General features: G+C 41.4%; 1 protein-coding gene across 28 annotated transcripts in view; it reads right to left on the bottom strand.

The window, feature by feature from the left end:
• NRXN1 (neurexin 1) overlaps positions 1-25,325 on the bottom strand; it is a 671,565-nt gene that overhangs the window by 35,497 nt on the left and 610,743 nt on the right. The window contains exon 1 of one of the 28 annotated variants that reach the window (XM_088161027.1): positions 16,500-16,750. The exons of 26 other annotated variants lie outside the window; for them this stretch is intronic. In XM_088161027.1, coding sequence (XP_088017153.1) covers positions 16,500-16,532 — 33 coding nt within the window. In that variant the 5' untranslated portion in view covers positions 16,533-16,750. Of the gene's footprint in view, positions 1-16,499; positions 16,751-25,325 lie in introns of those variants that run through there. One more of the 28 variants, XM_088161026.1, reaches the window with a different exon arrangement.

Below are 25,325 nucleotides of genomic sequence, written 5' to 3'. Positions count from 1 at the left end.
TCACAAATTATTCACAACACTGCAGGGTTTCTTCAGTGATAATATCTGATACATTTTATATAACATCCTTGTTTTTGTATCTGATATCAAACCCTATAAACCACATCATTTTATGGGGAACCTGAAATTGGATTCCTCTGCAGAAGAACATTTCCTCCCTTGACTGTCTGCAGCACTTTATAAAATATTTATTGGTAGGATGCCTAAAAATACACATAGCCCAGCACAGCTTTAAGATGGAGAACTATTTAGCAGTCATAGACTAGATTTTATACCACAGGGTTCTTATTAGGCACAGTTGCCTAGAAATCACACTTATTTTCTGAAATATGATTATAAAATATGTTCATTTCAAATGAATAATTCAGCTCACTGAGCAGACAAAATTATATAATTTTTTACTTCTTCAAGGTTCCACAGCAAAAGCTGTGCTCCAAAAATATTCAGAGACACAAGTGAACAAGCCTGTGTCTTTCTGTCTATTTGTCTTTGATTTGAAAACAAATTTAATTACTCTTTGTCTGACACATATCACATACTTGTGGTCAAGCTTCAGCAGGAAATGCAGAGATGCTGTGTTGGGCCAGGCATCCCCCAGTGTGATTCATGGGATGCTGAAAACTCCCTGGGCTTGGCTGCCTGAATATAAATAAGCCAGGGCTCTTCTCCATAATGCAAATGGCAAGGCAGCCCTCTTTCCTGGCAAATTAAAACAGTGACAAACATTTTCTCAGCACTGCTCAGAGAGGAATGAATTCTCCAGGGAAACATGGCACAGTGTTTTGCACCAGCACTGGAGAAAGGCTGAGACACAGAGAGTCACTGTCCCACCCCACCATCACTGTCAGGCCAGACCCTGACAAAACTACACTCTCTGGGTGTGTTTCATGTTTCAAGTGAAGCACAAAGAAATCATCCACTACTCCCACACATTTTGGTCCAACTGGATGTCCCAGTTGCAGATGGTGAAAAAGAGCTCATTGACACCATGATGAGAGGAGAGGGCACTGGCAGCACTGCAACCCTTTGCTAGCAAGAGAGAGGTCACTACAATTACCAGTTTTTATGGATACTGAGGGGTTCAATTGTAAAAAAACCCTTTCCTTTTCACTATTGTATCATATTTGTGTTTTTAAAAGAATGAATTCCAGCGTGATACATGAATCCCCTCCCAGCACTCAGGTTTTTCATTCTCAGTGGGGTTTGTGTGAACACACCAAGGTACCAGCTGTTACTGCATCCACACTGCAGGAGGCTGGGTCTGACTCCTCCACTCTTTCTCAGGGTGCACTTCCCAGAAAACATGCTCCCTATGCTAAGGACATGCCTTGACATTACACAACACACCTAACCTAAGCAGGCCTGCAATTAATTCACTACAATATTTTATTCACAAGCACATCTGTTGAAGCATATTTCACCATGTTCAAGGGACCATAAAAGCCTGTTGTCCACTGTTTGTAGGTATAGAATCCATCCATCTCACTCAAAACAACAGCTTTGCTTTCCCAAAAGCAGTGGAACAGAATACAACAGAGAATTTCTGCTTGATGAGTATAGCAATCTTAATTGAGATTTAATGTTTACCTAGCTAAGCACAATGCAAGCACCAGAGAAATTATGTTTAAAAAAAAAAAAAAAAAAAGAGTTAATTAACAGTGGCTAAAACTTGCTTGGTTCAAACAATAGCCTGCCCAAATGACGGGGTTTGCCTGCACAGAAAAGGCTTAGCCTTGCCAATAAAACTTTGAACCCACAGGTGCCCTTTTTTTCCCAGCACCTAAACCACTAATTAAAAGACAATTCTTTAAAAGAAAGCATAATCTTACCTGCCGATGAGGAAAAGACTAAATATTTAATTCTTCTCTCATACAGAGTGAACTGGAAAATGGACAGAGTGAGCACGTGTGTGTTTGGGGGAGATTCTATTTAATCCCTACAGTTCATAATGCTTACAGAGATACAATCACCATTTCACAGATGCTTTCACGTAGGTCGCTGCTGTATGACTCCAAACCACATTAAAATGTCAGTTCTAAGACTGACGAATAGTTGTATTCAGCCTCAGAGCTCGCACTGCCTTTCCCACATCAAGAAGGATCTAGTTCTGGAGATGCCATGCCCTGCACGCCCTTCCCACTTTCACGTGCAAAGAGCAATACACATTTAGAAGCTCTAGAGATTCAAAGAGCTCATTACTTCTGTCCCAAGTCCGAGCACTTAGATCAACTCCCCTCCCATTTATGCATCCTTATGCTTTGCAAAATAAAACTAAGTTACAACTTTACAACTCCCTGCTTCCTTTTCCACAGGCAGACACCCACGATCTCCAAGAGCCTTTCTTTCAGCACCTCCTGCTCTGCCTGATGTGGTGGGAGAGCTACTTTAACCTGGAGAAGCAAGAGCTGCAATGCTTCAGTGTACAGCTGAGAGCTAGGGCTGGCACTGGGACTACCCAAGAGAAAAACACTACTTTAGTGACAGCAGCAGCTGCTCAGCATAAAAACAGAACCATGCAAGCAACAAATAGCCCTAATTGCTCCAGATAAGAAAATTATCTGCAAAGTGGAATGACAGAATCTCTGAAGTACATGAACAGAACCTTATCAGACATGGTACCACATTTTCTTAAGCAATCAGGACCTCCTTTGAGGACTCTTTCTCATGGTGGTTGCTCTACTTTTCTCTTTCTCAGAGTTTTTAGCTAGAGGGGATGATAAAAAAGGATTAATGACTGATTTTAATGTCATGTAACACTAGTAACATACACATAATGCAGTAATTATATAAGCAACTGTCTCTATAATCATGCTTCAAGGAATCACTATCTACAAATCTGCCACTTTGCCTTTAAAACTACAGCCCTAACTTGTCAAAATCAAATTGGATTTTCATTAGAATACTACAGAAGTTAAGCAAATAAGCCACAGAACCATGTCTTGCAACAAATCAATATTTCATGCCATAATTTATATTGCAGAGAGCTAAAGTATAGAGACACTAAGGTAAAACAGGAACTTTCATTTTGTTATGGTTTTTTGACTTCTTTACCTCTCCCACAGAAATACAGTGATGCTTTAGAAGTGCCAACACCTACAGCCATCCCTGGTGGAAGCTAAGCTATACTAGGCATTGAAGAGTTTATGGATTTCAAATAGGAATTCCTGTATCTGACCTGCACCACTTTTGCTGTTCATCACATGAGAGATATAAAAACACAAGGACATTTAAGAAATAAATGAGAAGGAATAAAATGCACAGATGCTCACAAATGCAAGAACCACTCTAATAAACTCCTTGAAAGACAAAAGTGGCTTCAGCATTGTGCAGCAACTCCTGCATCCAAGTCTGCACTCTGATTTGAGTGTGATTTCCCTCTAATGGCAGCATCTAATTTTTTGTTTTCATTAAAGGTTCCACTTTTTAAAATGAAAGATAATTAAAATAATTCCAAAATCAAACAGCAAAACTCAGAATTGCTTTACAAGTAAATTTTTTCTTTAATTGCTCTTTAAATTCATCTCCCACTTCTGCTCCCCTCCCATAATGTCAGTTGGATTTAAGCAGAAGTTTTCATAAGCAGGGATGAATTCCTCTGGTGCAATTCCACTAACAGAGTGTTGAGGTCTTACAGGCCTCACTGCTACCAGAAGGAATTTTCCTGGGATGAAGACCAGTGTGTCTACCAGCCCCTATGCCCTTAACAGACACTTCTGCAGATGTTCAGGTATTATAAGAGAAGTCCCCAGATCAGGATTATTTGGCCAGTTGTGCCACTATTACTGAGACATCATCTTATATAAATATGCTGTAGCTAACAGGCTACTTTGGTTCATACAACAGAAATATTTCTCAGCTAATGGATGCCTTCCTTAGGATGACTGTGAAAGGCCAGACCAGAGGCCATGAGACATTGCCAGGGTCAAATAATCCTTGTAAACATTTTGAAACACAGGTATGTATAATCAGAATGAATCATGAACCACTTCCCCCCCCAAATGTTTTATTCTTGTTATTATAATAACCACAAAATGGTGATGACTTTTGAAAACCACCAGTGCTGAAGAAGGATCAGTGACCTGAAAACTGCTGGTGTCAGGAAAGAAGCATGTGAAGAATGTCCCATAAAAATAATCTACTTTAGGCTCAGTCAGGAACTAGCAATGCAAGTTCTCATTAGAGTAATATAACTATGTTTATACTTATGTTTTGGATTTGTAATTTGTTTGGGTTTTTCTACATTAAAACAATGCCTAGTGAAATGACAACAAAATAAACCAGAAAAATGTGTTCACTGTTCAGCATTTCTAAACAACTAATTTAAAGGTCCAAATTTGCCGTGCTGGGCATTTTTTTCCTGCCTGAAGCCGCCTAATACATTTTCACTGCTGGAAAGGTCCATCTAAAACTGTAATGCTGGAGAACTTTGGGAACAGACTGCACTTAATGACCCAAAAATTCTTTTTCAGTCTTATGTTCTCTTTGGTAACTATGAGTAAGTTCCTGTGGGGGTGAATGAACAACTATGAATTTTCTGTAGAATTTGTGTCTTCCTGACTTCTTCCAGGCTTTCCTGCCTTTAGTCTCTTAACTGAACTGAAATTTTGCTGGAAAAACTGACATTTCTCCCATGTGAGTGATGGGTGGAGACTCTTCCTACATATGGGGAGTTTCAATAAAGTCATTTCTTTCTGCTTTAGAAATACCAAGGCTAAATTTGTTTGATGTCCAGTATTTGTACCCAATAAGACTCTTTCTCTCCCCAAAAGCAAACAGACAATAAAAAATGCAACCACTGATCTAGGCAAGAAAATGCTCACCTCTAAGTTTCCTAAGGTGGCTGTGGAATGAGGTTTTTTTCTCCTCAGCACAAGATTTTGGTGTGTGGCACCACACTGATAGTGCACAGCCCTCCAGCCTGCACCAGCACCTCCCTCCCACTTAACCTTGAATCCTGCTGCTGGTTTAGCATGGGGGCAGATGTCAGAACATGTGCAAAGACCATTCCTCTTTCTGGCAGCTGCTTTTTTTGTGACATTCTGCCTGACCATCTTATCTCAAAATGCGACCTCCCCCAGGCACTGCACCCCACAGATGTGCAGTTTCCAGACACTGTCCCAACCACAAATCTGTTTGGAGGTGAAGGTCTGCAGAAAAACTGGCCACAACCTCATTCTCTTTCAGTTTCCTCCTTTCCTTTTCAGGCAACATTTGAAAAGTGCTCTTTAATCACAAAATATCAGAGAGATTTTGCAACCATTCCAACCTGCTGTCGTCCTTCACATCCAGAAAACCTAATCCCCATAGTGATAAGCTTTTCAGCCCATTCTTTTCTCTTTCCACAGTCTCATATTAAAAAAGTTTGAAGACCTTGCTAAGCTATACATGTCCCAGTCTACCAGGCATAATTTTCTTTGCAATATTACTTTGGACATGTAACATTTAGGAAATTAAGTTGTCCAACAGTTTAGTTGCACATTTCAGGTTCTACCACATAATTTTCACACTTGGTATATATCTCTCTCCTAATAGCAACGTTGGATGAGTGAAGTGGAAGGGACATCTGTTTTATTAAACTTTGCCAAAACCTAACTTCATTTTAAAATCCCCAGACTCTCCCCCAATGTCTTATGTTAACTGATGCATTGCAAGAACCACACACAGAAAAGGGTTTCTTTGCACCTTCCAAAGGTTGGCTGAAAAAATCATCTACAGATAAAAGAAACCATTTTGAATGAAAGCCATTTTTTTCACTTCTCTGGTTGAATGGATCTCTTGCTATTGGAAAATTTGGATCTCAGTTGCTTTGTCTTGAGCTTGATATTCCTCACACTTTTCCATGTTCAGCCGTGATAGCAAACTCTCCTCTTCTGCTGCCCATTAGTTCACAGGCAGGAAACTTTGTGAAATATCCCATTAGGCATTGTCGCCACCTGATTGCTTCCAGCAGCACAACAGCACCTGACAGATAAATGCCAGATGTATCATGAGCATCAGCTGAAACAATTCCATCCTGCCTTGCCTTTGTGTCCTCTGGTGAACTTTGGCATCAACCAACTGCAGATTCAGCTACTTACCAGTTCTCCAGGCTGCTTTCATTCCTCCCCAGACCAGCCCAATCCACACCTGCTTATGTTCTCTCTTGTTATGGCTTTGGGAGAACACAAACAGATTTTAACAGCCTTCTTCAGCATCACTACAGCCCTTCCTGGGGATAAACACACTACCGTGAGACTTTGCAGATTGCCACAAACTGCTTCTCTGTTTAATACTTCATTTTGGCAAACCTCATTGCAATACAAAGATGGACAGTAAATGTCAAGGAATGTGTGCTATAATCCATGGAGTCAATGCCTGCCTGCATCTACTCTCTATTCAGGTCTCGCTGGAATTGAATTTTTCATAAATGTAAAGCATGAACTTCCCTGTTGCCTGTTGCAGCCTGAATCCTCTTGCTGTGCATCCATGTGTTACCCTCACTCTTTGGCAATGGTATTTTGATATCCTTCTTATGTCTCAGAATTCCACAAGAATAAACTGTAAAGTGTCTGAAGAGATCTCTCTTTCTATAAAGTAAAGATGCACTAATCTTCTTAGGTTGTTTTTTTTCTTTTTTTTTTTTTTTTTTCTTTTTAAATGGGCTACAGGATCTTTTTCAAGACTGGTTTCCCAATCACCAGCTCATATAATAAACATTATCATTTTCTTCAATTTAATTAAGTCTCTCCTCCATCACCTCCAATCCATTAATCAATGTGTACTGTGCTCAGGTGCTCTTGAGGATGGTATCACTTGAGAAACTGGGAGTAGCACATCTGTCCAAAGAAGACTCTGTTTGAAATCAGTTTACTCCAACACAATCTTTTCTCTTTGTATTAGGGATGAAAGTTATCTGTGATCACTCTCAAATGTATAAGCTACCCTTCACAGCTGAGTCACTGCAGGAAAAATGGGAGATCATGTATCAAATATTTTTGCAACGCCACCTGAGCATGGAAACATGCACACACATACTCACTGCACACAAGGGTCTTGTTTTGAAGGAGAAGCTGCCAATAAGCTTTCCTCAGAAGGTTAATTTATAACTCTCTGTGACTTCCACAGCTGCAGCCCACAGCTGCATGCAAGATTCAAAGTACCTGCTGAGGAACGAATCCTTTCAGAGACTTTTCACTTTGCTGTTCTGCATATCCCCTCATCAGATTTTTGAGCACAAAAGCAGGTGGAAAGGGTCACTTTGGAAAGGCTCACCTTGGAAAGGGTGCATTCTGCACGGGCACAGTGTGCAAAGACAGGAATCAAAGCCAGCAGGCTTGTGGGATCCTGGTGGCAGGCAGATGTCTATAGAATATCGGCTGCTTTGTTTTAAAAAATATGCTTAAAGCAAAGAGAGCCCTTCATCTTTATACTGATATGGCTCTAAGTAGAACCATTGCATGTGAGCTCCTGGCACAATGTGCAATGCCAGAGGATCAGGTATGGAGCAAGGGCAGATGCAATGATACTCAGCTGAATTTTTAGCTGGAAAGAACAATTATAAGAAGCAAGTATTGCTCCCAGAAATTTCGAGGGGCGGGGGGGGGGGGTGGTCTGAAATGTGAGTATAACACTCAGCCTTCCACTGTAAATGAGGTTAAAAAATAAAATGAAGATGAGACTGTGTACCAAGGGCAGGAGAGACAGTTACAAGACTTATTTTGAGGTTTTAATTGGCATGAAATTGATGGTAAGGAGAGCACCACTGTTTCCCCTAATTTGACCTCTGCACTGCGAGATAAACAAACTTCATTGATAAAGACTTAAAATGTATCTGGTACTCAGTCAGCTATCAGCTTCATATAGACAATCTAGTAAAATTAGAGATCCTTGGAATGGAGCCAGTGTTTTGCTCCATTCAGCATCCAGACCTGGCTGATTTCCTTAGATGGAGAAACTGTGGATTGCGCACACACCCCACATTGACAGCCCAAAATCAGGCCACCAGCACAAGGCTGAGCATCAGTGCTCCTCCACCTTGAAGGTGCCACCCCTGTGTAATTCTTCTTTTTTATTTGGAAACTGAGAGGATCTGCTGAACAGAGCATCCTTTCAGTATTCCAGAGCCAGAACACCTTACATGGAAATCAGATCCAACAATTTACGCAGCTACTAACCTTTTCAATAGGTCAGAGAAGGTTCAAAGAAGAAGGGAAAACCCCAAGCTTCTTTTGACTACTGAGCTCTCCATTTGAGCATCACATTTGGCACCCATGTCTAAGTTGGAGGACCTTTGAGGGCAGAGACAAAACCCAGCATATGTAGAACATGTGGTAGTTTCCTTAACTCTCACTCCCAATTATTTTACAGGGCTCACAAGTTATTCCTGCCTTTCCTTTCCTCCAAGAATATTATTCCCCCTCCCAGTTACTAGCATTCATACAATTATGCATATATCCATGCAAAACCATTCCCAGGAGGAAGAAATGTAATCTTAAAATTAAAAAAAACCAGTCACTGGAGGAAGAAGTACAGCTGACACAAAAGAAGCAGCTCAATCACTTGTTGGCTAATTCCAGTCCATACACTTCATGCAAAACATTGAATCAAGAATAACTCAAATGGCACCTGGAAAATGCAAACATAATTATGTTTTTTTCTAACACTTAATCATTAGACAGACAGCTTTAACATTCAGGATATTTTCAACTCAAAACACAATTTATTTGCCATTCCCAGTGCCATCTATTACGTAGATGTCCTGTTCTGGAATGCTGATACTGGAGGAAAAGCCCAGAAGCAAATACCCACGGGAAACTTAATATCTGGAAATAATGGCAGTAAAGTTTTAATGTAAGACCATATGAAATAAAAATGAATTTTCAAAGCTCACCATGAATTGAATGGATGTTAGTTTAACAATGACACAAATTTTCTCCAAAATGGCAGAATAATGGGATTAATGTTTTTTTTCGATTATTTCTCTGATCGTCAAATTCAGTTAAAATCAAGAAATTATCTGGCATATCCATAAATGAATAAGGAACATGAAGTTCCCAGAAATACATGAAGGATCAGGATTTTCTACAGTCAAGGCAGAAATAGAGGTAATCCCACACTTGCAGATTGGCTGGGCAAGGAAGTAGGACCAGAAAGAAGAGGACCCACAGTACCAAGCCCTCAGCTAAGAGGGATGCAGATTCTGCTCAGGGTCTGTATAACACCATTGTGAGAACATTGTTTAACTAACATTTTTCACAGCTTCATCTGTTCTTACTCTGGTTATCAACACAACTAAGGCAACATCTTTCCATTTTGCTCTCTATAACTCTGTAGTAGTCAGGAAGATGCCATGCACTGATAGTCTGAGAAACTACTGAAGCTGCTTATGGTTCATTCAAGGGGAAAAACATTTTTTTTCTGGAGTCATTTTATTATTTAGTGATCTCAAGGTGGTTCTGTCTAATTAATCACAAATAAGTGAGAATTTTCTCTTCATTTCTCTGAAATGAATTACAACTGAGTCAGCTTCCAAAATGAATTAGTCACTTCCCAACTACATTTTTAGATTATTTAGTCAGGTTACTATTAGTTTTCCTATTTCCAAGTACAACAATACCTGAAGTTGAAAAGCTGACTTAAATCCTTGAAGCCATCTGGATACCTGGCTATAAAAAGAGTAAAACAAAGTCTACTAGAGCAGTCTAGTCAGTCTCAGCACAATGCAAGGCAGGAGCAGAGGTCACAGATCAGCTGCCAGAGCTCCTCATCCTGCAGTGGCTGCACACTGGAAGAATGCTCCCACTGTCATAAAAGCTGCTGCTCACTCCTGATTCAGAAAAGTCACCTAAATAGCAATGGGGAACCGATAGTACAGACAGTTCAGACACAAGAAAATTGTCTCAGTTTTTTTTCCGGACCAGGTTACCATCTCAGTCACCTATTCTAGGCTGCCAGAAAGCAAAGACTGAAGAAAGTGATAGATGCATTCTTATGAGCTTAAAAGTTGCTATTATTTCCTTTGTAACTATCTAGTGCACAACAACAGTGAGACTTGAACGTCACACATCCTCCCCAGTAACCCTGAAGGAGTATTTTGCAAAGGTCACCTTTGCTGCCTTTTCAGATGTCTCTGCTACCACTTTACTTACTTTATTCCCCAGATATCCCCACTAGAAAGGGAAAATACGTAGCAATAGAACAGGTAAAGCTGCAAAGGGAAGATTCAGTGCTAGTAAAGTTGACAATTGTCAATGTAGCTTATGGAAGAACTGGGGTGTTACTTTGTTCATGCCTCTAGGTAAAAATGGTGCAACTTAACACTTAAGATACTGGCAGAAAAAAACCAAATTATGCTTTCTCTTAGCTATTTCATACACCCTGACCCCTGCTAGAGTTAGCAGAAACATCCCATTGTCTATTAAGTTAGAATGGCTAAAAATAAATAGAAACAGGAGTAACAGAAATGCTCTCTTGTAAATTCTCTTCCTAGCTGAAACTGAACAAGGCAACCATCAACATGCCCTGAAAGGGGACTCCCACTGGTCTAGACTGAGTTTAAACTCATTTAAAATATCCAAACTGTGTTTCTCAGGCTTAAGCATAAAGACAAATAAGGGTGTAGTACCCTAGCATTGTGCCCTTTATTCCTAGGACGAGAGGAGAGCTATTCCTGGCAGCGCTGCAGCGTGTGCCGGAGCCGGGCAGTGCTGCTCACGCAGGACATGGCAGTTCCGCCAGTGCAGTTGTCAGCGAGGGCCCGGGGCTGCTCAGGCTGTTCAGGGCAGATGGACATCCTCTAGGAAATCACGAGCTGCACTATTCAGTTTGGCTTTGCAAACCTCCGTGAAGTTGGCATGGGCCAGGGGAAGTGAGTTTCCCCAGGATACGGTGCCTGACGTTGACATCAACCTCACAGAACAGATTTGCATTTGGCAGTGCAGCTCACCGGAAGGGATATTTTTACTGGCCTGCTCTGATTTTGGCTGGGTGATGACCTCCCACCCCTTCCTTGCTGCCACCTCACTGCTCTAAAACATGGAAGAGGTTTGTACTTTGTCCATGCATTAATTCCTCAGCTTCCCCAACTTTGGTGCATTACTGTCACTTAACACCAGTATTGAATATACCTGCATTATCTGTAGCAAAAGCAAAATTTTGACTTTTCAATCACTGTCATATCCCTTTTATTAAGAAATTCTAACATCAACTAGGAACTCAAAAACATGCTTTGCCCCCATATGCCATATGAACTTAATTTTTTGCTTCTACTGTACAATACACAAATACACTTATTTTTATAGGGTACGTGTAGTCTCTGTGCAACTTCTATCTTAAAGATTTTTTAGTCACGCATGATAAAACAGGTGAAAACTAAAAGCCATTGTCTATCTCTTCAGAGCAGTTGTGTGCCAGGTGTACATTCTGCTTTGAGGGAGCTGTAGAAACTGGTGGCAGTCATAGTGTTAACACACAGCCCCAGACAGTCTAATCACCCCTTTTCTCAAGATACTTGCTTGACAACTCTGCTAACCTAATGCATTTGCTTAACAGTTCAAATAACTCAATGAAAACAAACAAAAAAAAGAAATTCCAACAAAACTCCTGAATTAATAAGGTGGAGCAGCACTAAAACCACCACAAAGAAAGCAAGGCATTCTCCTCCAGTATGGGAAAAAATACAATAACAGCATATATAGTAGTGTAGTCTTTACAATGAGAGTGATCTAGCATGGGAAATTTGAAATAGATATGAAAGAGAAGAGAAATCAAAAGAACTCTAAGAAAGGAAAAATACAAAACTTGTGGAAACTTAAGGAAAATAAATCTTTAGTTCATCTAATTTAGTATTGGTTTGCAGCCATACCATAGCCAATTTAGAGAAACCAGTGAACAAGTTACTAAAATTATTGGAGCCAAGAAATGCAATTTACTCTGTGCTAAAGTCCACGACTTACTATATTCATTTCTGGATTTATGCCAAAAACATATGGCTAGGCTCAAACCAGAAGGTGTTCCAAGGTCCTGGACATTACAGACTCTCAGCATGAGAAATGTCTCACCACCTGAAAACTTCCCAGGTCTTTGCTGGCAAGGAATCATTTAGTTCGTGGGATGGAATTCAAAATGAGTCATTCTGGTGAAAATACCATCTTGCTCATTTCCAATTTAACTTCTGATTTACTTTAAGCAACAATCATCTAAGATAGCTGGGTTTAGAAATCAATTCATATGTCCTTACATACATAGATTTTGCACTCTGTGCTGTTTGGGGGGTAGAATGTCAGTGAAGACACTGACAGCATTTCCATTGACCTCAAGGATGGTAAAACTTCACCTTAATCCACCTTTTTTGGAAACCCAGCCAAATTGCTGCACAGGACTAACTGGAGTGTCCACAATTCTCAGGTTTACTGCATGTGCAGAACACACTTTCTAATCCTTATCCTTACACTTCTTTTTTTTTTGAGGTTGCACACATTTTTTCCCTTCTTTAGTAAAGAAGGGCATTCTCCAGGATTACCATTCTCTAGTAATGCAGTCAAATGCACAGAAACAGCCCCAACAACTACTTTTTCAGAGGAACTGCAAGGGTTTTGTTGGCTGCCTCCTGATGTACCCCGCATTATTTCAAGTGGATGTTGACTCTAAGTTTTGCCCTTGGCCCCTACTCTGTCTCATCTCAATCCAGTACTTAGAGGCATCACCTGAAGTTTCACCCAAAAGGGATTGAAAGATACGATCTGAAAAAAAGGGATTAGTCCTTATTAACTGCATGTGATTACACAGCTAAATCTAATTATGCATCCCACTGGCAAAAAATGAAGTACAGTTCAGATAAAGACAAAAAGAGAGAACCAGTGTGGAAAAGCATAGCAAAAGACTGTAATCATACAAGCTACTCCACATGAGGAACTTCTCAGGATTTTATCAGACTTTTCCTGGATCTGCTATCAGAGCAAAACACTCCAAGGTTTGAGAAACCATATCAGAATCTAAAACACCAGAGAGAGCAACAAATCCAGAAATCTGAAGTTACTACTGGCTGAATGTGCTAAGGAAGTGAGTGTAAAATCAATTTTTGTGTCATAAAAGCTGATCAATTAATTAGTTGCTAAAAACCAGCTAATTAATAAGATTTAGTAGCATGAAACAAATAGAATGACTAAACTTTGTAGCAACACACACAACTAAAAATAATTACAAAGTATTTCAAGCTACTGAACATGTCAACCAAGAAGTATGAAAATCATTTACTCTTCACCAACAAGTTCTGGCTCTCAAGCTCCTTCCTGGCTAAGACTGAATTTGGTGTTTTCTTCAACTCGTTATCTTGAAAGGCTTTCTCATGTGTATGTACACACAACCCAGCCAAGCTGTGACACCATCTCTAACAGTGTGAAGACTAGGAGCTCTGAGGAGAGGAAACAACTCCTCTAAGCAGTGGCAATGGGTGACCCATGGCAGAAGGGTGTCAGCAGAGTGAGAAATCCTTTTACTACATGGAGCTGCTGTAGTTGATGCGGCTGTTGAAAGAGAAGCCCACCATGATTTTCAGTTGCTGGGATGAGAGAGAGGACAGATAAACAGCTAGTGGTCCACGATTTCCTAGAGGATATATCCCACTAGGATTCCAGCAGGCTAGATTGTTCCCTTATTTGTGTCACCAGACTACGGTAATTCAGTTAAATCATCAACCTGGCACAGACGCAAGTTCAGAAGAACGTGATTTTCAAACTGAAGTATCTGTATTCTGGTCTGTTCTCTGCACCTCTGTTCTCTGCTGCTCCACATGGGTACCTTCTGTAATGGCAACAGAGGATAGCTGAACCCCCTCTGCATTTCCCCCTCGCACTAAAGCCATGCTGACAACTCTTAACTTTCTGTGTCATCTCAAATGCACAAGGTCAAAAAATAAATCCTCTCACACTGTGACTGGGATTTCTTGCTAAATCAGCATTACACCAAGACATAAAGCACAGTTGAGTTTCTCAACATTGTCCCTAGGCTGTTTGTCTCGTCTGAAATCCTGTTGAATATTGATTTGGGATTTAAAGGTCCAGCTGCCCACCTAATCAGGTTGTGTATACCAACTTTGACTGATTAATAGGTTATTCTAAATGCGCAGCTACCTCAAGGACTAAAGAACATGGACAACATGAACTTTTCTTCTCTTGCTTCATGCCACAAAGTTTTAGATCAAACTACACCTTTACAGAAATACAGGCTTGCCCTTCAAGATACAACCACCAACCATATTTTTCTGTGAATTTTCTTTTTTGGACATTTCTAAGACTAAGCCTTAGTTATAAGCAATCTTAAAATACCAGAAAAATTACTTGGTGTTAAACTTGAGACCACATGATGGCTTTTGAGATATTCATAAGTGCAGCAGACCTTATATTAAGCAAATGGAATTAATTTTGTACACACCATCTAGATGCATCTCTCCACAGGTGAGCTACCATTTAGGCAGGTTTAATGGATAGTTCCTCAGGCTACCCTGGCAATTACTCCTCTGCTGACCTGGAAGGATCATTACTATTAGGGAGCTGAGATGCAATTCGATTTGCATTCTGGCTCAGCCCTAAGCTTCTCCTAAGTGGATGCTGTCAGCTGTGTCAAATTATATATGATGCCTAGGTGATGTGGAAGAGAGCTGGGAATGGTAAAGTCAATTTGCAAAGTTTTCAGCCTGAACTTGAAAAGTGGCCTAAGATACCAATAGGCCAGAGCCATTTGGCATGGTTACAACCACCCAATTTTTTTTTTTTTTTTACTGGCGTAAGTTGCTATGGGAAGAGCAAATTCAGGTATTGATCAGCCCAGAGCAGTAAGAGAAGAGCTACTGTACAGAATGGCACATTAAGTGATTTAAATGAAAACAATAAAAAAACCCAAAAGGCTTAATGGCAGAACTCTGAGGAAGCCCAGCTAGTAAATGCAAACAGCATTACACAATACACCTAGTATGCCAAAGAAAAAAGGTTTGATGCTCAGCCCCACAACTGCAGCAATAAATGAAGTCAGATAGCTCGGATCTAATTCAGCCTTTTTACAATCATGAAAAAAGCCTCCAGACCCATAACTTCTCTCTCAACACCATGGTTATAACCTGTAAACCAGAATAAAATTGAACCATCTCCCCCGCTTTACTATCCTCTGACTCATTTGAAAGAAAACAAATGCGCAAAAAAAAAAAAAAAAAGCTTTTCCCCTTGCCTTTCCAGCTACTGGGGGAAAATGAGACATTTCTGTACAGATGAAAGCTGCAGATTCCTTGCTTTAAAAGCCCTTTAGCTTCTTATGGCCTCACCCACATCTTTGTCTTTTTCCACTATCACAATACACCTGTCCCACCTGATGCCAGCTCTGGCTTTGCCAGCAGAATTCCCATGGTGCACGCAGGCGCCAGACTGCCACGGCATTTTAACTCTTCTTGGGGAGAAAAAGGAGCTGCAAAGATCACCAACCTCCCCAGAGGAGCTGGGCGCTCTCACACAAACACACTGCTCGTTTTCAGGTAACAGGGAAAGCGTTGCAACCTGTGCTCGTTTAAATCAGATGCCTTGCAGGTTTGTTATTCGAAAAACAAACAAATAAATAAATAAATGAAAACACCTCACTCTTTGTGTTAGAAACAAGCAAATAAACAATCAACCTTTGAGAAAATACACAAACGCTTTCACTGTCATAAGCATGCAGCGATTTACCCTCCCCCAAAAGATTAGAAGCAACTCATTTAAAAATGAAGCTACTTTGCATTATATAGCATTACATTTTAGTCCATCAGATATAGTCATTCATTGATATGCAATTTTTCTTATCAAAACATGCATATAACTCACAGGAATTCCCGTTGTGCAAATGCTCACTGAAAAAAAATCAAATCAAAACAAGTACACACGTACGTACACACACACGTACACACATATTCTAAGACAAGATGAAAAGCATGCATGGTCAGGGTTTAAGCATAATTTAAGCCAAAATAATTGCTAGATTGTTAAAAAGAAAGCAGCCTGGCAACTATTTGAAGCAGGTTTTATTCATGCTTTTATTTGATTCTTCTCAATTTTCCTTTCCTTTTAGACTCATTTGTAGCAAATATGCTTAAAAAAAAAAAAAAAGCCTCTATTGTTTAGGAAAAAGCAGACGAGAAAAATTTAAAAACAGCAGCATCCATGCTCTGGGTACCAAAGCGTTTTTTTCTTGGAGCAGAAAAGAAAAAAAAAAATACAATTTAGAAGCTTTTCTAGATTTAAAATAGATATCGTGCAGAAATTTAATCTTAATATTAATGACATTAAATCTCCAAGGAGATGTAGTCTAATTTTTTTTAGTTAAAAAGAAAAAAAGTAATTTTCAGTAAATCGGTGCAAATGCCCTTTTTGGTTTGGTTTGTTTGTTTGGTTTTTTTTCTTTTCCTTTTTCCTCCTTGCTGTCAGCCTAAAGGTATCTTAAACCCTGCATGCGGCAGTGCTTCGCCTGTGCGCTGCATCGGCTGTGAGAGAAGAAGCTACCTGCGAGTTTTCACAGTGCCATCTCATATCCATGTCTGCCTGGCTACCCTGCGTGCTTACGGTTTGGTTTTTTTTTTTTTTTTGGATTTTTTTTTCCCCTTCCTTCCCTTGCTTTCCCTCTCCCCCCTCCCCTCCTCCTCCTCCTCCTCCCCGCTTAATTCTTAATGGAAATCCTGGGAAATTTAGTCCATCCTCTGAAATCAATACTGGTGACAGGCGCGCTGCCTGCCTCCGCGGGAGCCGGGGATGATAAATTGCCTGCGCATCCGCCCGGCCTATCAGCAGTGCCCGGCGCTCCGCCCGCCGCTGGCCGCGCCCGCCGCCGCCGCGGGGACACCGGGGACGCCGCACGGCGCTGCGGAACCGCGCGGAGCGCCAGGGATGGAGGGATGGATGCAGCGGAGGGAGGAGCGGCGCGGCTCCCGCCACACCCGCAGGCAGCGCTGCGACACCGACCCCGGCACCGCGGTCGCGTTACCGCTTTAAAAAATAAAACCAAAAAACCCAGAAAACAACCCCGGACGTAAGCCGGCAGAATTCCACAAACGCTGCGGAATGGCATCGCGCGCCTTCGTGCTGGAGCCGCGTCCCCACCGCCCCACCGCGTCGCTTCCCGCCTGGCACGGCGTGGCCGGGACGCCGCGTGGAAACTCGCCAGGCACATTTGCTGTCCCCTTAGCCGCACACAGAGCGGTCGCCCAGCGCTGCACAGGTGCTGGAGCGACCTCGACCAAGCAACTGCTGAGAACAGGTTTGTCAAGCTAGTCACCAGCCCACCAGAATCCAGCCACAGCGTCTAGCCAACAGAGTCCTTTTACAGCAACACCATTTTACTTTTATTTGGCCCAGGGAGAATATTTTTTCTGTTTTTTTGGTTTTTTGTTTTTGTTTTTGTTTTTGTTTTTTTTTTTTTTTTGGTTTTGTTTTTCTGGTTTTTTCTTCCTTTGCAGTTTTCATTAATCCCAACAGTTGTAAGATAGCAAGCGCCCTCAAATCTACTTTGAATAATGAATGTCTGAGGAAAAAGACAAGCGAGATACTAAAAGATCAGGTGATACCAACTTTGCATTTCCCCTGACAGGAGCTTGGAGATGATAAAAACCTGCCCTGACATGCCCTCACCCACCCATTTCAGTGGCAGCATGTTGCCTTGTTCAAAAGGCATTTTGAACTTGCAACACCATTTCATAAATGACACGTCTGCATGTTTACAGCTAATGGCCTAAGCAAGCCTGATGGGCAGTGTCTTGATACCATTCATCATGAAAACTAAATTGAAATGGATTGATAAGAGCTACTCTGCATGAAAAACACCTCCCTGCTCTAATCAGAGCCAGGTTCAGCCAGAGGTTGTGTGGCTCAGTAAATGTGCATAGTACTGCCTATATTTTTAATATTCAGTTATTAACTTATAAACCTAATAGGTGTCTGCTGTGTTCCTTTCCCGGTGAACTGAAAAATAACAGCCCATGGACAGCAGCAGGGCTGCTCCATGTACATTCAGCTGGCCACAGCTCAGTCACAACCAAGAGAGTTAATGCTGAAAGAAACACTGCACTGCTTGTTGGAAGTGGCATTCCTATTTGTTAAATGCCTATCTGTGCCACGTGGTGCTAATTAGAGGAAAGTCATTGCCTTGAGGCTCTTACACTTGCCTTATGGTGGAACCTGACTCCTGGCCCTAAAGCTTGCAAACTTTAAGGCAGTGTGCTGATGGATGGAGCAGAAAACACTGTGCTCTATTGTTCCATATATTGTTTTCTAAGTGGGGGCCAGCAAAATTAAAAGGTCCCTTGGAGCTGAACATTGTATTTTGATAGCTCTCACTGTTGGAAATCTCTCAGCTTTTTCATTCAGAGCAATTCCTGACCCTCCAAGGAGCACCCTAGAAATCCCCAACCTTGACTCTGTACCTTTTCCCTTCTGGAAGATGGCAGAGGACACCATCAGGCCATAATTACGTGTTTCCTTGCCCAGGGTTTTGTGGCAATGGTCAAACCTTCAAGCCTTGTTTGCCCATCCCTTGTCAGGGACCAGGACAGAGGACAGGAAGGGCAATGGCCACGGTCAGCAGTTGTGCTCTCACTGCCCTTCTAGCAACGGCATCCATTTCCCTGGGTTGCCTGACAACAACTGCCTGAGCTTGTCCTCAATGAAAGGAGTTCATCTGAGGGGCAAAACAAATAAGAAAAACACTCCTATTTTAATTAAGAAAATTATCTAAATGAGAATAATAAATACCATTTCAAGGGGATCAAACAATGTGGTCCTTTCACATTCGCTAAGTCAAACTTTCATTAACCCCAGCATGTGCCTTCCTGAAAGACAGCAGTAAATTATCTGTAATATTTTGCTTGAGGCAGTATTTTTCAGAAGCGGGATTCTACAACAACACCATTAACAGTAATGGACTGTCATATGTCCTGCGTGCTGTTATTCAGGGGACTAACTAAGGCAGCAATAAAAGGAATGGTATAAAGATGGATGACAGATCCCAACTCCTCTCAAATGCTGAGCAGATGTCTGTGAGGATGAAATGCTGTTTGAGAAGCCTTGCCTTGAAGTGCCGGGGGAAATGCTGCAGAGCACAGCTTGCCTGAGCTGTGCTAGGTCACAAAGCCATATCCTACAGATTCTGGCTGTCCAGCAAAAACTAGCTTGCAAGAGAATTCCTTCTGTTGGAGAACAACCCTCCATTTAACCAAGTTCAGGGGCTTTTTTTGCCTTTCATGGAGGTGCAGCTGTCTGTGTATTGTGTGTGATGGGCTGTGGTGTGATGTGGAAATACAATAGACAGCGTGGCTAGGATAAATTTTACCCAAAGGATGTGAAGGCACTTATGGGCTTAGTGTGGTAAAGCAGTTAGAAATGATCTGACTTTACACTTAAGTGCTTGCAACTTTGCATTTAAGTAAACTCCTGAGTGCTTTGTTGAATCACGTCCAAATATACAAAAAGTAAAACTAAATGCAAAAAAAAGCAATGAACCTGAATTTGCTTGACTACACACTCTCAAGCTATACGTGAGAGTTTTGCTGAATATATGTATTTTGCCAAATATATCTAACATATCACTTGTAAACTTGCTTGTCAATGCAGCGAGGGATAGGAAATGAGTTGGGTAGCATATATGTCACATCAAGGGACACTGTAGTAAATATCACAAAGACAAATCTCTATAGTTACTGAAACACAGAAAGAGCATTATGCTTGAAAACCGTAGACAAAAAAAATTATGTTAAACCCACCATACACAACTGAGAACAGGGGAAGCCAAACTTGTGATTCGATTTAGATCTAAATATGCTACATATTTCATTAACTAGACAGGAACTGTACAGACATATCATCATTAAAATCCTTGCTAGTGCACTGAACAGGCAGTTTTATAAAATGATTGTAATTTGTCTAGGAAAAAGATCTACTCAAGAGCAAAAAAGCCCACAATTATTTTATATTGTCTTTTTTAGATACCATTTTATCAAAAAAATTTGCATCTGCAATTCAGGCACAGGTGGAAGCCGCCAGTTCTTACACTTCAGCCTAAGGGCAAGCACAAATTAAGCTGCTTGAGATGAGAATGAGATATTTTATACACTATCCACCACTTCAAACGTGCTTAATGAATGTGAAAGTTATGTGAGTTTTAAATATAAATGTCTGTGCACCCTTAGAGACTAAATTGTCGTTTCAACTTGAGATCTCATCACATTGCCATTATGGCCAAGGTGGGCTTTCACTGATGCCCTGTCACCTGCATATCCCTCAATATTGTCCTTGCAAAACATATTCAACAACTTTGAGGTATGTGGGTTTGCTGTCACAGTGAGTTTTAATTTTGTAACTATTTGTGCACAAAGTCACTCCTATCCAGAGAGAGCTGGTATTGAGGAGGAAACCTTAACTATTTTCAGGGGAGAACTGGGACGGTATTTAGGATTTCATCAATGTCACATCTTCACTTTGCCCTGGAGACTCCTGCAATACTCCATCCTGCTAAACTGCCAAGCTCAGATGAGTGTCAGTGCCAACACTCTGTTTCATCACTGTAATACCGAGTGCATTTGACCTGTAACAAACTTCTTGGTTTGAAAGACAGGTGTCTGCTAAGGAAGGCAGGACCCTCCTTTGGAGTGGAGAATGTAAATCCTCTCCCTCCGAATTATTATAATTTTGAATTTAAGGGGCTCTCAGACAAAGATATGAGGATAGGAATAACAGTTTTTTACTAGTATGTATAACAAGGCAAACAAAACAACAACAACATAATTAATAACAAACAGAACCAGGGACCCCGTGACAGCCTTCTCGGCAGAGATGGGGAAGGATGGAGGAGAGGTTTCACTTCACAAACTCCCTTGGGGCAGTCGGTCCCGGTGCCCCTGCAGAGCACAGAGCTGCAACAGCAGGAATGAGCAAAAGATCCCGGGCTGGTGGACGAGATGTATCAGAAATTCCATGGCAGTAGTTGGAAGTGGTGAATGTCCCAGCAGGGCAGGGGCTGCGGGGCTGCAGCGCAGAGAAACCCAGAGGGGAGCAGCAGCGGGGGGGCTGGGGCAGCACTGCCTGGCTCTGAGCAGGGACAGGGGGCTCAGGATTCCCGGGAACACGAGCAGATGGTGATAGGTCCCTCTTTTACTGAGGTAGGTGTTAATAATGTCCCGGGCCAGTGGCTGCTCTCACGAGCAGAGTGTCTCACCCCACAGAAGAAGCAGCAGCTCTGGGCTGGGTTATGGCATATTCCTTAACCCAAGCACCAGCAGCTTCCAAGCGAGGAAGGTGTCTCCCAAAAACCGCAGCTCGAATGAGCCAGCAACTGCCCTCTGCCCTCTTTTACCTGGGCCCAGCCAACCCCACTTATAGGTACTTCTCTCAGTATAAGTACCAGCAGTCAGTGATTCCCAGCAACTCACAGGAAAGTGTCTATAGGCAAGAAGGAACAAACCAAAATAAGCTTAACCCCCAGTACAAAATTACCCCCTTCTGTCATGAAGTTTGTAATCTCCTTCCCAGAGCTCTGAACTCTCCCATCATGCTGTCAGCTAGGCTGCACCCATCAGATTGGCTTGCAGATGCCTCCATTCCCATGGATCACAGGAAAACAAGCTCAATAGTGATTAAAATCTTCAAGAGAACTGCCCTCTACTGCTTAAAAGGTCAGGATCCTCCTGCTTCTTTAAGCACATGGAAACAGAAAAACTGTCACTGGAAAAAAAATTAGTCTCTCAAGAAACCATAATTTAGATCAATCCTACCTGTTTGGAACTAACAGCTGCCATCAGACTTTAGTCCCCCATTCTATACTGTCAAGAAACAGATTAAATGTACTCTTTTTTTCTGGACACACATATATTTTCATTCTCTGTTTCCTCTTACCTCCTACTGTGATTCCCTAACATTGTTTTCTGGCCTTTCCAAATCCTTCTACACCTGGTGAATCAACGGTGTCATAATAATACACAGAGTAAATGATGACATGCAGCTATTATCCTAATTTTACAGAGCACCTTTATTTTGTCTCAATTGTCTTCATAAATTATGTTTCTTACCCATAGAAATATTAGCACTACTTGATTGCTCATCCCTATCTGATTTAGTCATAAGTACTCATTGCCTTTTCTAGAAGAGAGGGGGCAAATTGCATGGGAAGATACACAGATACAGATATAGGAAGGGGAAAGAAGACATCTCTTTGTATCAAAACCTTTTCCAAGGATGATTAAGAGTGAACAACTGCAAACCTCTATTCTTGAAATGGCAAAATTAAACATTTGTTGAAGCATGTTTATAGCTGAATGCCTGTAGAGCAAAGAGGAAGATTTTTTTCTCCTAGATTGCCACAAAAGCAGACACAGAGAAAAATGGATGATACCCTTCTGTGACAAAAAAAAATAATCACAGATAAGACAAACCCAGAGTAGCATTCCAAAATTTTCAGGTATGTTGCCCATGATTTTTTAATTAAAAATAATCCAGAATGACAATGTCTAATTATTCACAAGTTGCCATTTTTCCCCTGTAACTACACAAAGGATGCCAGGTGTCACATGCAGAATGTATTCACCCTTGCTATGCTGTGCTGGCTGGGAAAAGGGGTTTTACCCCCCTGTTTCAGTCTAGGAAGTATTGAGGCAGCCTTAATTTGCCTATGAGTGTCCACTGCCTGAAAGACTTGCAAGTACATCATCTGCCTTGATTTCTGTTGCAAATGCCCCTCGAACAGGTCACAAAGTCCTAAATAAACTAACCCTAAATCCTCACAGGTGATTGACATGGGATGCCCCTACTTCTTTTTTGTAGGGAGGCAAAGGAACCATAGAGCAACAATGGATTGTTGACAATCTGTTGTCAGCAAATCTCTTTGATTTGATATCTTAGTGATATTACAGTTATTTCAGTGAGTGTCAGTTCAGGCATAGGGGTTTATTAGGGAACCTGAAATATCTCCAGAGGTTCAGCAGTGTCAGTGAGACCCCAGCATCCAGAAGAGGGACAGGGTCAAGCTTGGCACGGCTAAGAGAAAACTTTAAAATTACCTTAAGGTTTTTCTCCTCCTGCAAACAGCAACAGGATTCAAAGGAGAGAGGGGAAAGAACTCCAGTACCTGCAGCAGCATACCAACAACGTGTGCTTTGCAGGAGAAGCACATGAAGTTGTAAATGTGAAAATAGAAGCTGGGAAGTGCTATCTGAAGAGAGAGGCCCACATCTGCCTTTTGCTCTTTGTTGTGAGAGAACATGTCAGAGATCACGTTTTCTTCCCCCAAATAAGAACAAGGAAAAGAATTAAAAATGAAAGTCTTTGTGTTCTTTCCTCCTGGGTACATAAAGCACATCTGTGTGTGCACAAATAAATAAACTGGGAGCAACTGCAGTCGAGGATATGCTGTAAACAATAAAGCTATTTATACCATTTCATACTCTGTCAACATTTGATGTTTCAATATGATTGTGTATTTCACAAATTTTTAGATTCATCACTTTGGCAGGGTCAAGAAAGGTTTTTATCCCCTTGTGTCAGCCTCCTGAACGTATAAGAGGGGCAACTCCCTACACCAAAATGTATACAGGATGATGAAATCCATACTATAAGACAAACCTGCTGTACCTGGAGTTAGAGGAACAGAAAGAAAGAAAGATGAAGTCTCCGTTTCCAGTGTATTTTCTCCAGGTGTAATTTTGTCCTGCTCCATCAGAGCCATTTTTAGCAGCTGGGGAATCCTTCTTGCAATTTCAACCTCTATAAAAGAGTTTAAATCTCAACCCAACAGAGTGGAGAATGTAATATACTGGGTTTGATTGATCTGGATCTTTGGGTTTCTAAAACCTCGTTGGTTCAAAGAAGATTGCTACAAATATATTGTTTGTTCTGCTTCAAAATCATACCTTTTGAGAGACACCCACATAGCTCAGAAATAGATTTGAGAATGCATTAAATTTTGGCCTTGCTACATTTTGCAAAGTGGGAGTGTAAGGGGAAAAAAAGAGAACGTGAAGTCTTCCTTCTAAATTAAAGGTTTCATATCCTAATAAACAATTTCTTTGGCTGTTAGTAAATGCTTCCATTATCCCCTAACGTGGAGAAGCTTGCAGAGCCTGAGTGTCTGCTTTATTCTTACGATGTTTTGACTGTTCCATCAAGTAAACAGCAGACCCTGGACCGTGTCTCTTTTGAGTGCTCCACGGAAAACTAAAGCAGCTGTGGAATAACTATGCAGACACTCACAGAAGCACACACAGTGTGCTGTTGGCTGTTCTTCCTTGTGTGAAAGGAGGGTGACTCTCCCCTGGTCACAGTCGTGCTCAGGGCTTCCTTGATCCTGTGGCCGGGGTTTTTTGTGGGAAGGATGCCTGACTGGGATAACAGATTCAAAGAACACCTGGAGGCAGCTGAACCTGCTGTAAGCTGACAAGGATGAGAACACTAAGAGATAAATCTTCAAATGAAGAGCTAATTAATGGGTGCAGTTGTGTGCTGGGTATCAGGAGGGCTCTAATTACACGCCTAGAGGGAGACCGTGAAACGAATGAAGAAATTCACATTTTGGGGAGGATATCTTGCTATGATATCAACCTCCAGGTGATGGGAAGTGAGGGGACTGAGGGGCTGACAAGACTACTTGCCTTTAAAGAGCAGAGGGCCGCTCACCTGCCTCTCTCTCAGAAGCCAGCTGTAAAAGGGAAGAGTTTTACCAGGGAGGAAAACTAGAAGAACCATGCAAACTACACCACAGTCAACTCAACCCACAGATAGAACTAAAAACAATGGGAACTACTTAATTTCTGAATGAGAAACTCATGTTCTCTAAAAGGGCAATAAAACCATGAAACTGAGCCCTTGATACCTGAACAGGTCCAACAAAACAAAATCATCCTCAACAAAACTGGAATTTGAACACTTAATGAGAATTAAATGATTTTCACACTTTAATAAATTACTCTTTTGGCTCAGCCATTTTGCAATGGGCAAGAACTACACAGAGTTGGGGGAGGTGTGTGAAATCAGTTGTTTTTTGTCTAAAGTGAATTTCATTTAAAGAAAGAGATTTAAAAAAAAATACAAACTCTTCTCCTCCTACTCCCCCGCCCAAATTAGGCAAGCATGCAAAGCCCATAGAAATTCGCAAGGGTTTTGTGGATCATGGAAAAGGTGTTAAAGGGCTAGTGAAAAACCCTGTTCCTACAGAAATGAACTGCAGTTCTGCCAGGAGTTCAATCCTTATTTTTCAAAACATCCTGTGGTCTGTCCTCTGCTTTCCTACCTCTTTGGGAAGCTCAGTGAGAAGCCCTTTTGCAAGCAGTGTCAGTCTCACCTCGCCAGTCAGTG

Source organism: Sturnus vulgaris, chromosome 3 (assembly GCF_052056855.1).
Source record: "Sturnus vulgaris isolate bStuVul1 chromosome 3, bStuVul1.hap1, whole genome shotgun sequence".
Lineage (NCBI taxonomy): Eukaryota > Metazoa > Chordata > Aves > Passeriformes > Sturnidae > Sturnus > Sturnus vulgaris.
This window is presented reverse-complemented; position numbering and strand designations above follow the sequence as displayed.